The 12,672-nt window shown below is 38.7% G+C and overlaps 1 protein-coding gene across 1 annotated transcript; it reads left to right on the forward strand.

Annotated features, from left to right (window-relative positions):
* The first annotated feature begins 1,240 nt into the window (after nucleotides 1-1,240).
* On the forward strand, nucleotides 1,241-9,304 carry LOC103519657 (vegetative cell wall protein gp1-like). Its single transcript, XM_008484749.3, has 3 exons — nucleotides 1,241-1,290; nucleotides 5,091-5,250; nucleotides 5,964-9,304. Exons 1-3 carry the CDS (start codon nucleotides 1,282-1,284, stop codon nucleotides 7,358-7,360), a joined length of 1,566 nt encoding a protein of 521 aa, XP_008482971.1. The 5' UTR covers nucleotides 1,241-1,281; the 3' UTR covers nucleotides 7,361-9,304.
* The last annotated feature ends 3,368 nt before the right edge of the window (nucleotides 9,305-12,672 follow it).

Here is a 12,672-nt window from a genome sequence, read left to right on the forward strand (position 1 = left end):
GAGGGAATTTCTCACTTTATAAAAGTCTCCCATGGGAGAATACGAATGAAGGAAGAAAAAAAATACGAGAAGACACCACACCAGACTATAAAACATAAACAGGGAGAGAGAGAGAGAGAGAGCGAGAGCGAGAGAGAGAAAGAAGAGAGAGAGAGAGAAAGAAAGAGAGAGAGAGAGCGAGCGAGAGCAAGAGAAAGAGAGAGAGAAATTGGGGAGAGGGAGAGAGAGAGAAAAAAGGAGCTAGGGGAGTGAGATAAATAAATAGGAGATACAGAGAAATATGAGAGAAAAAAAAGGAGATGGAAGGAGAATACGAGAAGACACCACACCAGACTATAAAACATAAACAGGGAGAGAGAGAGAGAGCGAGAGAAAGAGAGAGAGAGAAATCGGGGGGAGAGAGGGAGAGAGAAAAAAGGAGCTAGGGGAGTGAGATAAATAAATAGGAGATACAGAGAAATATGAGAGAAAAAAAAGGAGATGGAAGGAGAAATGAAAGGGAGAGAGAGAGAGGGAAATGGGAACGAAAGGGAAAGAAAGAGAGGAGAGAATTAGATATAATGAGAATGGAAAAAAAAGAAAAAGGAGAAGGAGAAAATAGAAGAAAACAGCGGTAGAGAGAGAGAGAGAGAGAGAGAGAGAGAGAGAGAGAGAGAGAGAATAGGTATAAAGAGACGGAGAAATAATGACGTGACTTCTGAACAAGTATGAAGTGTTCTTCTTGTGGTTAGCACCGCAGACTCTGGATCTGGAGGTTGGTGGTTCGAGTCCAAGTCAAGTCAAAGAATTTAGCCTAGTGTTAAGAAGTGGGGAACGAGCATTTTGTGATGAACACAACTAAAATCCCTTCCTTAAGTTTTCTTCGGCCAATTTTGATTGAAACTGTGCGGCGTACCGTTCCGTGAACGAACTTTATCTGTTTAGGATAAAATCTGCCCCGGGTGGGAATCCACGACCTACAAGGTGGACGCACTACCCTCCAAGCTGACTAGGCTGACACTGCTGATAGCACGTTTTCGATCGTCGATCTGACGCCGTACACTGCTTTGACAACATAGATTCACCTCTTCACCTCGTCCATCGACGCGGTCGACTATGTGTGGACACAGCTTTAGAGGGGTCCAATTTCTGGTACACTTACCCTATATCATTGATCGAGATACCATAGATCATTGGTGGATTTTAAATATAGAACAATGCCAAGTTTGCTTTTATGTCCGGGGTTGGGGTGTTAGTCTATTTAGTGCGGGGAAAGAGTGAGGATCGATCTGGGAAAATAACATGAACGTGGTAAGTGTTCGGTAATTATTTAGAAGCTACGACGATGAAAAAGAAAGCTCCTTTTTGTGTTTAACCTAACCCTATAATAACACTGGTCACTGCTCGAATTGTGAAAACTCTTTGAGTAGCAATTTTCCATTGACCTGACGTGACTTCTGAACAAGTATGAAGTGTTCTTCTTGTGGTTAGCACCGTAGACTCTGGATCTGGAGGTTGGTGGTTCGAGTCCAAGTCAAGTCAAAGAATTTAGCCTAGTGTTTAGTGGGGAACGAGCATTTTGTGATGAACACAACTAAAATCCCTTCCTTAAGTTTTCTTCGGCCAATTTTGATTGAAACTGTGCGGCGTGGGCACATTTATTTTGTAGGTTTTACCTACCTACCTAGGTACTTGTTTTTTTTTTTCTGGTAGGTATTGAACAATATTAAATTAAAATTTATTTACAAAATAGGTGCCTAATTGTTGTAGCCTAAAGAGCATGAATAGGGTAGGAAAACACGCGAAAAATAAATAAACAATAATAATAAATCGTGGGAATTCATGTTGAAAACATCTCAATGCTCTTAGAGAACACATATTTTTCTCACATTCTTTCTCTTCCTTATTCCTCTTCTTCTTTTTATCTCCTCCATTCTTCCCGTTTCACATCCTTCCTTCTTCTACTCCTACTCCATCTTTTTATCCCCTTTTATCTCCTTCATCCTTCTCTTTCTCATCCACGTTTTTTTACCTCCACTTCATCCCACTCTAATTGTGTTCCCTCCACATTCTTCTCCTTCTTTCTTTTCTTCATTCTCTTCCTCTTTTACCTCCTTACTCCTTCTCCTCCTCCTCCTCCACATTCTCGCCAAAATCTCATTTCTTACACCGCTTGGCTACTCAATGGGCCAGAAAATGGGAGAAAATATTTTAACTCTTTTCTTCCCTCATAAAACTCACTGATCAAAAGGTTTAACGTCTTGATGGAAAATGACTTGAAAACTTGGTCATATATTGTGGAAGTCTAAGAAGATTGATAGAGAGAGAGAGACAGAGCGATAGAGAGATGAAGGGAAGAACAGAGAGGGAGGGAGAGAGAGAGAGAGAGAGAGAGAGAGAGAGGAGGGCGAGACCAAAAGGTTTAACGTCTTGATGGAAAATGACTTGAAAACTTGGTCATATTTTGTGGAAGTCTAAGAAGATTGATAGAGAGAGAGAGACAGAGCGAGAGAGAGGTGAAGGGAAGAACAGAGAGGGAGAGAGAGAGGAGGGCGAGAAAGAGAGGGACAGAGTGAGGGACAAATGCTAGTCAAGTCTGAATATGAAAATAAATTAAGCTTCCTGCTACGAGACTGTAATGGGGGAAAATTATCTTGGGATGTGACTCTGGGACAGAAAAAAGGGAAACAGAAGGGTGAAGAAGGGAAAAAATACAAAGCAAAGGGAGAAAAGTGGAGGTACCTTGAGGAGAGAGGGGGAAAATAGGTATAAAGAGAAGAGAGGGATGAAATTCAACATGGGTATTCCGACAAAGGGAAAAATCAACTGGAGAATGGATAACAGAGAGGAAGTATAGGAGAAAGGGAAAAGGTCAACCTGCGGAATGGGATAAGGGGAGAAATCAAAGGGATAGAATAGAGGGAGGGAGGAAATGGGAAAAATGAAAAAAGAACATCTTTATACATATTTTATGTTTCGCTTATCTCTTTACAGGATGTTCTTATTTACTTTTCCACCCTAGAACTTTTTATATTTTCACTATTCATAGAAAAAATCCACATCGTACCTAATGTAGGTCACTAGGAGGTCAAGTAACTTGTAGTGCGCACAATTACCCTCTTAGCTATTTTCCCCCACTTCTCCCTATTTTTTTTTTGTTATTTTTTTTTAATCTGCTAAACAGCCCTCTAAGTCTAATCCTTCTTAGGTACAAGCTTGTACTTTGTAGGCATTTAAATGCCCTTTTTTTCGTGGATTTCTTCTTCTTCTCCTTTGCCTCATCCCATTCTAATTTACAAAAAAGTTTTCGGAAAATTTTAATCGTCGGGATAAAAACAATCCTGGTAAAATATCCCATCGACATCTCCCAGTATGAACTTTTTCCCTGGAGAAATGTAAATTGTGTTTTTTGTCCCTTCCTCTCTCCCCCTGTCCCTCTCTCTCCGCCCTTCACAAATAGAGAAAAATAGATTTGAATTTTAATTTATAATGGGATTTCAAGATTCTCCCTTGCATAATTTGATCAGTTTCATTATGATGACAATGTAAATTGTGACGTTGTTGTATTTTTCAAATGATATATTATTATGAATATGGACTTTCACAATATTACAGTCATTCATAGTAAATAAATGAATAGGAGGTACCTACTGTAAAATAATATATAAGTGGATTGATAATTTAATTTTTTTATCACGATAAATGATCCAGAATCACGACTTGGCTGCTTCTACATAGGGTATTGTATCTGTGCAACACCTGTTGTCTTCTTTTTCTTCTTCTTCTCCTTCTTCTTCTTCTTCTCCTTCTCCTTCTTCTTCTTCTCCTCCTTCTTCTTCTTCTCCTCCTTCTCCTCCTTCGTATTCTTCTTCTTTTTCTCCGCCTTTTCCCGTGTACAGACGAGGTCAGCGTTTTTCGTTTTTTTTTAGCCCTAACTAGGGTGATTGCATTGGGCTGACATTTGGTTTTGGCTACAAATTTTACGAGTAGATGCCCTTCGCACTCAACCTTGGCTATAATTATCTTTAGCAAGGGAACTTTTAGACTGGTACCATCCCTGTAATCCTCCAGCCAGACTAGGCTGGTATACTCCCTGTTTAAAGTCCCCCAGCCAGACCAAGCTAGTCTACTCCCTGTTTAAGGTCCCCCAGCCAGACTAAGCTGGTCTACTCCCTGTTTAACGTCCCCCAGCCAGACCAAGCTGGTCTACTCCCTGTTTAAGGTCCCCCAGCCAAACAATCGTCCCCCCGTAGATTCGTAGATTCGTAGAAGCTTAACCCATCCTTTAGGGCTGTTCGCCCCTACACCTAAGCCTCGGAGTGGGCTTTTTGTGTTTGGAGTTAAGCTGCTATCCCCGGGCCTTGATGGAACCTCGAAGCACCCTCACTGGTATATTTCAACCTCCTCAGTTTCTCTAAAATTCACCTGCAGCAGCTCTAGAAAGTCCGCACAATCAGGTTTATTCCAGAGAAAAAAACAAGATCTTGACACGCTTAACATCAGCTCTCCCTTTATTTGCCCATAAAAGTGTTTTTAATCGTCCAATAAATTTTTGTGAAGTGTCAATTTCACTTGTTTTTTTACGTGGATTTACAATTTGAAGTTAGTTTCCCGAAATTCCGTGAATAAATAGTGATTTTTTGCAATTTTCTCCATACACGTGTTTTTCAATACCATATGTAAAATTTAATCTGACGTAACTATATACATGTGTATAGATATAGTGCAATATAACAGGTAGTATGACCCCTCTGAAACACAAACACTTTCACTACCACTTTACCCATTAACAATAGAAAACTTTTTTTTTCCTTATTCACAATTTTTTTTTATAATGAGTAATAAAAGACAGCTTATTTTATCTTTGAAACAAAAAATGGAACTATCTTTCCTTGACAAACTCGATATTAAAACTCAAGACAACGCCTATGACATGTACATAGAGTTGCAACAACTAAAAGATAGAGAACAGATTGAGATACCTGAAACATTATTATCTCACATTGCAAACCTATTAGAAAATTACAATGTTGAAATACTCAAAAACAGTCCCCCCACCCAGACAAGAATTAGAAATTACTGTAACACCCGTAATCCCCGTTTGCTTTCAGATTCTAATATTCAGTGCCGTGGTTGCCTTCACGAGAGGGGTAGCTTTAGCAGGAATATTGAGCCAATATCACAGTCAGAATGAAGTACACGACTATGCGTATGGTTATAGTGGCGGACCGTCCGCCAAACAGGAGACCAAAGTTCACGGTGTCACCAAAGGTAAGAAAAAACCTTGCGGGGTACCCTCTTACCAACTTGAAATGTTTAATGTTTTTTTTATTATTAGGGATCGGATTATATGCACCAAAAAAGGCCAAATATGTATGCAATATGCACCATATAGGCAACAGGAGACCAATATTATTAGGGATCGGATTATATGCACCAAAAAAGGCCAAATATGTATGCAATATGCACCATATAGGCAACAGGAGACCAAAGTCCAGGGTGTCACCAAAGGTAAGAAAAAAAGCGAGAAAAAAAAATTAATAAAAAATGAGCTTGTGGGGTACCTACTCACCCATTTGAAATGTTCAAAGTTAACTTATCAGACTTTACATAATGTTACTGGAATTAACTATAAAATTTCTCCCGTGTGTGCCTAGATTAAAAAGGTTTTTTCTCAACATTGATTTGTCGTTGTTCACAGTCATTCCTAAGAATATCCTTTTTCTTTCCATCTTCCTTAGTCTCCTTTTCAACTCGTCAGAAGCTAGGTAATATTAACTTTGGATCTATACATAGTATTTCGATTCACACCTCGGAACTACCTATTAACATATTCGTAGATTCGTATAAGCTTAACCCATCCCTTTGGGCAGTTGCCGCTACACCTAAGCCTCAGAAAAGAGCTTTTAATGTATGGAGTTAAGCTAATAATTACTAACCTGTAAAATAAGTTGTAAAAAAAACCACCTGTTTTCATGTTTCAGGTGAATACAGTTACGTTGATCCCAACGGCAAACTGCAGACCGTGAAGTACACCTCCGACGAGCACGGTTTTAAAGCAGAAGGCACCAATCTGCCGTTCAAACTGGGTCACGCCATCGCCCCCGTCAACGGTACCACCAGATACTACCCAGGCTATCCGTTCTATCCTTCTTACTATCCTGTTCCTCCACCAGCCTATCCTCCACAGGTGGTGTACTACCCAGCGCCGAAACCAGTACCTGCTCCGGCCTATCCTGTCCTCCCAGCCTATCCTGTCGTTCCAGTTTCCCCAGCAGATCATTTCCTTCCTGAAGTCATTGACGCTCATAAGCGGTCCCGTCGTAGTGTCTACTCGAGCGATGAACCCGACTACGTCTCAGAGGAGCATGAAGAACCCAACTTCTACTATTACGAGAAACCCGCTGAGGCGCCTTACGTTCCTGAGAAGCCTGCCCCGAAATCCTACGCTCCCGCTGGGTATAAACCGTCTTATCAGCCTGCCTATCCTTACGCTCGCTCTCACATCCCTATTGAAGAGGACACCAATGATGTTCCCGAAGAGAAACCAGCGCCAGGTCCGGCACCTAAGAATCTATTTGTCCCAGCCTTGACCATTGTACCGGTACCTGCACGCACTACAACACCACCACCGACCACAGCCCCTCCTGCCGTTGTTACAACCCCAGCACCTGCTTACGAACCCTACTATCCCGCCCAGCCATCTCCTGCTCCCGCCTACTACAGTCCAAGTCCTTCGCCTAGTCCGTTCCCTTCCCCTGCACCATCTCCGTCGCCAACACCTACTCCGGCCCCAGCCCCCATTCCTGAAGTCTACATCAAACCCGTGGTCAGACATTTCGCGCCGGTTCCAGAACACAAATACGAGCCTAGGTATGAACCTGCGCCTGTCCTTTACAGCCCAACACCAGCACCAACTACTCCACCACCCACGCCAGCACCAACCACACCTCCACCAACGCCAGCACCAAGTCGAGAAGAACTGTACTTCATCCCTCGCGAGCCAAGACCAACGCCCGTCCCAGTGGTTGTTCCAGTCAAAGCAGAGCCTGTCCCCGTCCATCCAGCAGCTGCTCATCTCCCTGCTGTCATCGCCACCCCCATCCGTTCCCAGTATCACAGCCAGGACGAGCTGGGCCAATACGCGTACGGCTACTCGAACGAGAACTCCGCCAAACACGAGACGAAAACGGTCGACGGCATCACGAAAGGCGCGTACTCTTACGTGGATGCCAACGGACATGTTCAGAACGTGCAGTATGTCTCGGACGACCATCATGGGTTCAGAGTAGCTGCCACCAATCTGCCCAAAGGTCCGGTGCCAGTTCTGCATGATGAGGTGGTGCCAGTGCCTGTAGTAGTTGCCGAGCACAAGAAGTGAGTCCCACTCTGTTCCGATGGTGAACGGAACAACTTCGTGGACACTTCGGGAGTTCCGGAAACAACCGAGGTTCTTCGAGAACCATTTGTTAGAAACATTTCGCTTTTACACCCTGTGCCTTTATTTATTTTAAGTAGAATTTTTTGTATATAAAAGACTTTTATCGGTACGTTTTATCTCTTTCTCAATTTGGAAACAGACGAAAGTTCATTTGCGGGTCTTCTTTGAAACTTGGGTTCAGTTTTATATTATACGTAGAACGTACCTATACCTACCTACCGTCAATGTCAATACCCCGCTGTCTACACTATGTCTATGCAAAGTAGGAGAATCTCTTTACGGGGTTTCTTCAAGTTTCGACTTAAAATACGCTCCTTGTTTACTTGTTTACCTTCTTCTACTTTCAACTTTCTCCACTCAAAGAGGTTGGATATTTCTAGTCAGTAGCATCCAAGTTTTGTGGTAAGTGAATTCTATTACGAGTATTTTCAGCCTCTTTAAGCCTTTATTTATAAGTGAAGGCTTAAAGAGTGTTGCTATTTTGGATCCTCCTTTTTAACTCCACGTTTCTGACTCTTGGTCTTTTCCCTCATGTCTTCTCTTCCCTCATTGTTTTCATCTCTTCCCAAATAGGTACTTAAATATTCTGCTCTTTCGTAGTCGAGATATTTGTCACACTGCATCCTTCAACTTCCTGCAAGCTGTAAGTTGAACGTTTTATAAATAGAATTTCCCCATGTTTCCATTCACATTCTCAGCTCTCGCTGGTGAATTGTTCGTCATTGCTTCTCGTTCGTATCTTCTTCTTCTTCTTCTTCTTCTTCTTCTTCTTCTTCTTCTTCTTCTTATTCTTCTTCTTCTCTTTTTCCGTCTTGATTTCTTTCGTCGTAATTCTTGAACTCAATTCTTCTTCGCCTTTTCCTTCCTCACAGCTTCTTCGTTTAGCGTTTTCATGGTTTTCGCAACTTTGTCATCTACTTTATCTTCTTTCTTCTTCTTCTTCTTCTTCCTTCTCCTTCTTTCTACTCATCTTCTTTTCAGTCTTCTTGGAAGAGTTTCTTCTTTTCTGTTTACTTTGGCGCGCATACCACGCTTGTGTCTGGGAGTTTTGATATTAGTTTCCCGTACATACACACACGATGTTTCTTTTAATTTATTCATAAGTTCCATAAATTAATTTCAGGAAAATCCCACAGGGGCCCACGCTCTTGGAAAAAGGGGAAGTTTGGTGTATCTTTTTTTTTATACATGTTCTGGGTATCTGTCTCCGGTAGCTATCTTTGCTAAAGTTTGGTGTGTAATAGTCATAGCTTTATCTGTCTTTAGTGTAATTTTCTGTATCTTTCGTAATTATCTTTCTTATTATTATTATTTTTTTTTTATTTAATTAAAGTAATTTTGATCACATTTATTTCTCTTTCTACCTTTCTTCAATGGTGATAATTATGCCTTACTAATGATCTACCATAGTTGAGATTCTTTGTGAAAAAGCCCTAGTCAATTCGTAGGTATTCTTCTTCTTTATAATCAAATTCTTATTATTCTTCACTCTTTCTTTCTTCTACTATATCTTAACTCTTCCATATCCAATTGAATTCCAGAAACTTTGAAGAATTCATGTCTCTTCTTTTTTAATCATCGTTCTCTTTTGATTAAACTTTTGTTGTCTCCCACAATCTTTATTAGTTTTCTTATGACTCCCCTACCACCAAAATGTACTCGGGTTCTACAGTGATAATATATTTATGCACATTTTATGCTATAAGCTCAAGTTTTTACGTTCATTTACTATTCAAAAACTTGCATTAAAAAAATAATATCGTTATTTTAACATACAATTTATACTCCCTCGCTTTTTTAATTTCTTTATTTCTCATCTTTTCCTTATCTCTTGAATTGTACTTGTATTTTCTTCTTTTCTCCATCTCTCCTCTGTCTTGTCTCTTCTCTTCCACTTCTCTTGTTTTATTTTTTCAATATTTGGCTTATATTGCTTTCTACTGTCTCCCTTTCTCTCTTCAAGGGTTTATTGTCTATTTATGCATTTTTATTTTTTTAATTTACCTACTTTCTTTTCTTTGCTTTTTATTAAAGTACTTTTCTCTGTTATTGTAAACTCTTCACTTCGTTTTAGATTCGTAGGTACTCTTCTCTCATTTCTCTTCTTTGTTTTACGTGGCTGAGTTCTCCTGGAAAAAATCTCTCAACCGTTCTTCGCTGTTATTTTTTCTCCCTCCGTCAACCTCTCTCTCTCTCTCTCTCTCTCTCTCTCTCTCTCTCTCTGGAGGAGGAGAAGAAAAAGAGGAAGAAGAAGGAGGAGGAGAAGAAGAAGAGGAAGAAGGAGGAGGAGAAGTTAAAAAAGAAGAAGGAAGAGCAGAAAAAGTAGAGGTAGAAAGAAGGAGTAGGAGAAGAAGAAAAAGAAGAAGAAAATTCCTATCTGACATACGAATATCCTCTACAGACCGGACGCTCTTTTTTGAATAGTAGTGGTAGATGCCGGGCGTACACATTTGTGTACACCCTACCCTCTCTATTCAAATTGAAATTTTTGTGCCCTGCGTGTGGAATTCACAGCATAGAGGTATTTGTGCAGTGCAAGAAGTGTACACTAGAGTGCGTGGTTGGAGTTTTGTTTACATTTTGATTTGAAAATTGAATTTTTTATTTTGTTTTTTAAAATCCATTGAGAGCTGATCAAAAAGAGGAGAATTTGACGGAATTTATTAAGAAAAACTCAAATAAGTTGAGAAAACCACTATCCAAGTGGAAGTTTGTACTTTTAAGAACATTTTTATATGTGTTTTGTTGTTATCCTAGAGAAATTCCGATAGAAAATCCATGTTGCAAAAATGTTGTCATATGTGTACGTTCGGCTTGTATGAGTTGTAGGTTTTTACAAAACTAGCTACATATGTATATGAGTAATTACAAAAAATGTTATTTTTTTCTTTTTACCCTTTTTAATTATTATAATTATTAACTAAATTGTTATTTCAATTTAATTGTCTTTTAATTGAAATATACCCACACAAGTTATCTTTAAAATAATAAAATTAGTTTGCTGTTTTGTTTTGCAAAACTTGTACAGGGTTGACTTATACCAGCAAAGATACATCAAAATTCTGGGTAAAGCAAATATTTTCTACAGATAGAGGCCGAATGTACACAAAAAATAACATTTTTAAAAAGCCTCCTACCATTTGCCTACATGTAGGCAAATGGTAATTAGTAGAACACTGATGAGGCTCCTTTGGGGTAAAACGACTTTTCCAATGCGGAATTTTGTTGGAAATCAGTCCCAAAATCATGTTGGAATCTCAAATATATATTCCCAAAGACACAAGTTTTTGTGACTTCCTCCTCAAACTATTCAATGGAAATCAAAAACTTTTATTCTTCTTCTTTTTCTTCGCCTTTTCCCGTGTACAGACGGTGTCGGAGTTTTTCGTCAGCCTCTCAATCAGCCCTAACTAGGGTGATTGCTTTGGGCTGACATATGGTTTTGACTACAAATTTTACGACTGGATGCCCTTCGCACTCAACAATTGCTATTTCTTTAGCAAGGGAAATTCAGGCTGGTATACTCCTTGTTTAAGGTCCCTCAGCCACTTTATTTTATTAGATTTTTTCTCAAAAAAAACATGATCTTCGTCTTTTGGCCCCCCTTGAAGAAAGCCCCTTCAATTATTTTCCAACCTACATTGTCTATTTGTGTTCCACTATAATGACTACAAATGGATGTTAGAATTATTGTTAGAATGCATGTTGGAATTAATGTTATCATGTGTATGTAATTCTGTGGGAACTTTTTTTATTGTTCGGTTATAATTATGCAGTTGGTTTAAGTTGGGGTTTGTGTAAAATTACAATGGGGTTTGTTCTGTTTCCACATTCCTATATTTTTTTATGAGGAGCTGTTTTTTTTACATTTTTAGTTGCAAGTGTTGATTTTTTATTTATTTATTTTTTTTTAATAGGGTGGGAAAATAGAAATGTACATTTACAGATGTGTGCCATATTCTAAATTAATCTAAATAAATTAATAATAATTTACGACTTAATAAATTATAAGACATGGAATTTTTATAAATAAAAATAATTAAAAAAAAAAAACTTTCTTTTAAGTACCTATCACATTCAGTGTTTGTTCCTTCTTTCTTTCTTCCTTTTCGTCTTACAATAATAGCTTCTAAGAGGTGTGGACTAAACCCTCCTTCATCTTCTTCTTCCTCCACTCCTTTTTGTCCTATAATTCCTTTCTCTCAATTTTCTCCCATAGTTCCCCTTCCCTAACTGATGCACTATTTTGAAGAAGAATAAGAAGAAACACTTCCTACAACAATAACAGAAACAATAAAATAGCAGCATCGTGTATTAGTTTCGCTATTATCCATTTTATTTTTCCCTTAGCAACAAAACATTACCTTCAGGAAATCGGGCCGGACTTACCCCGCCCCATATGAACGATCCTGCTCTACACTAGTTCGAACCAAAGAAAAAGTCCATTCATCAATAAAGAACTTTATTGGATACCGTCGATACCACTATTGATATAATTGGGATAGTATGGATTTACATTGTAAATTGTAAATTGTAATACGTAATAATGTCGTATTACTTATAGTCGATTCAGATATGGAATCGGTTATCAAGATATTTTCTCAATTTTTATAAAATCCATAGACTGGAATCTCAGAGTAAGAATAACATAGAGGGAGCGTTTGGGATATAATGGGATAGTATGGATTTACATTGTAAATTGTAATACGTAATAGTGTTGTATTACTTATAGTCGATTCAGATATGAAATCGGTTATCAAGATATTTTCTCAATTTTTATAAAATCCATAGACTGGAATCTCAGAGTAAGAATAACATAGAGGGAGCGTTTGGGACCAAAACGAAAGACACTTTTCAAATAGAAGATTATATCAGCTGATTTGGTACCAGTGCCGGACCATGAATAATTTGCTGGGTAGGATGATTTTTACAGAAATTTTGAAACATTATTTCTGCTTTTTTACGAAACTTTTACTTTTAACAACTTCTAAGTAAATTCGATGGGTATCTCATCTTATTTATCCATTATCAACTTTAAAAATTCATAAAACCATTCAGAAATCGGGGGAAATTGAAAATACAGACCGGGACTGCAAAATGTAAACAAAGATTTCAATCTCATCTTATTTATCCATTATCAACTTTAAAAATTCATAAAACCATTCAGAAATTGGAAATACAGACCGGGACTGCAAAATGTAAACAAAGATTTCAATAATTTTCCACCAATGAGAGAAGAGTAAAGTCATGTG

The sequence above is a fragment of the Diaphorina citri genome, unplaced genomic scaffold, assembly GCF_000475195.1.
Source record: "Diaphorina citri unplaced genomic scaffold, Diaci psyllid genome assembly version 1.1 scaffold67, whole genome shotgun sequence".
Lineage (NCBI taxonomy): Eukaryota > Metazoa > Arthropoda > Insecta > Hemiptera > Psyllidae > Diaphorina > Diaphorina citri.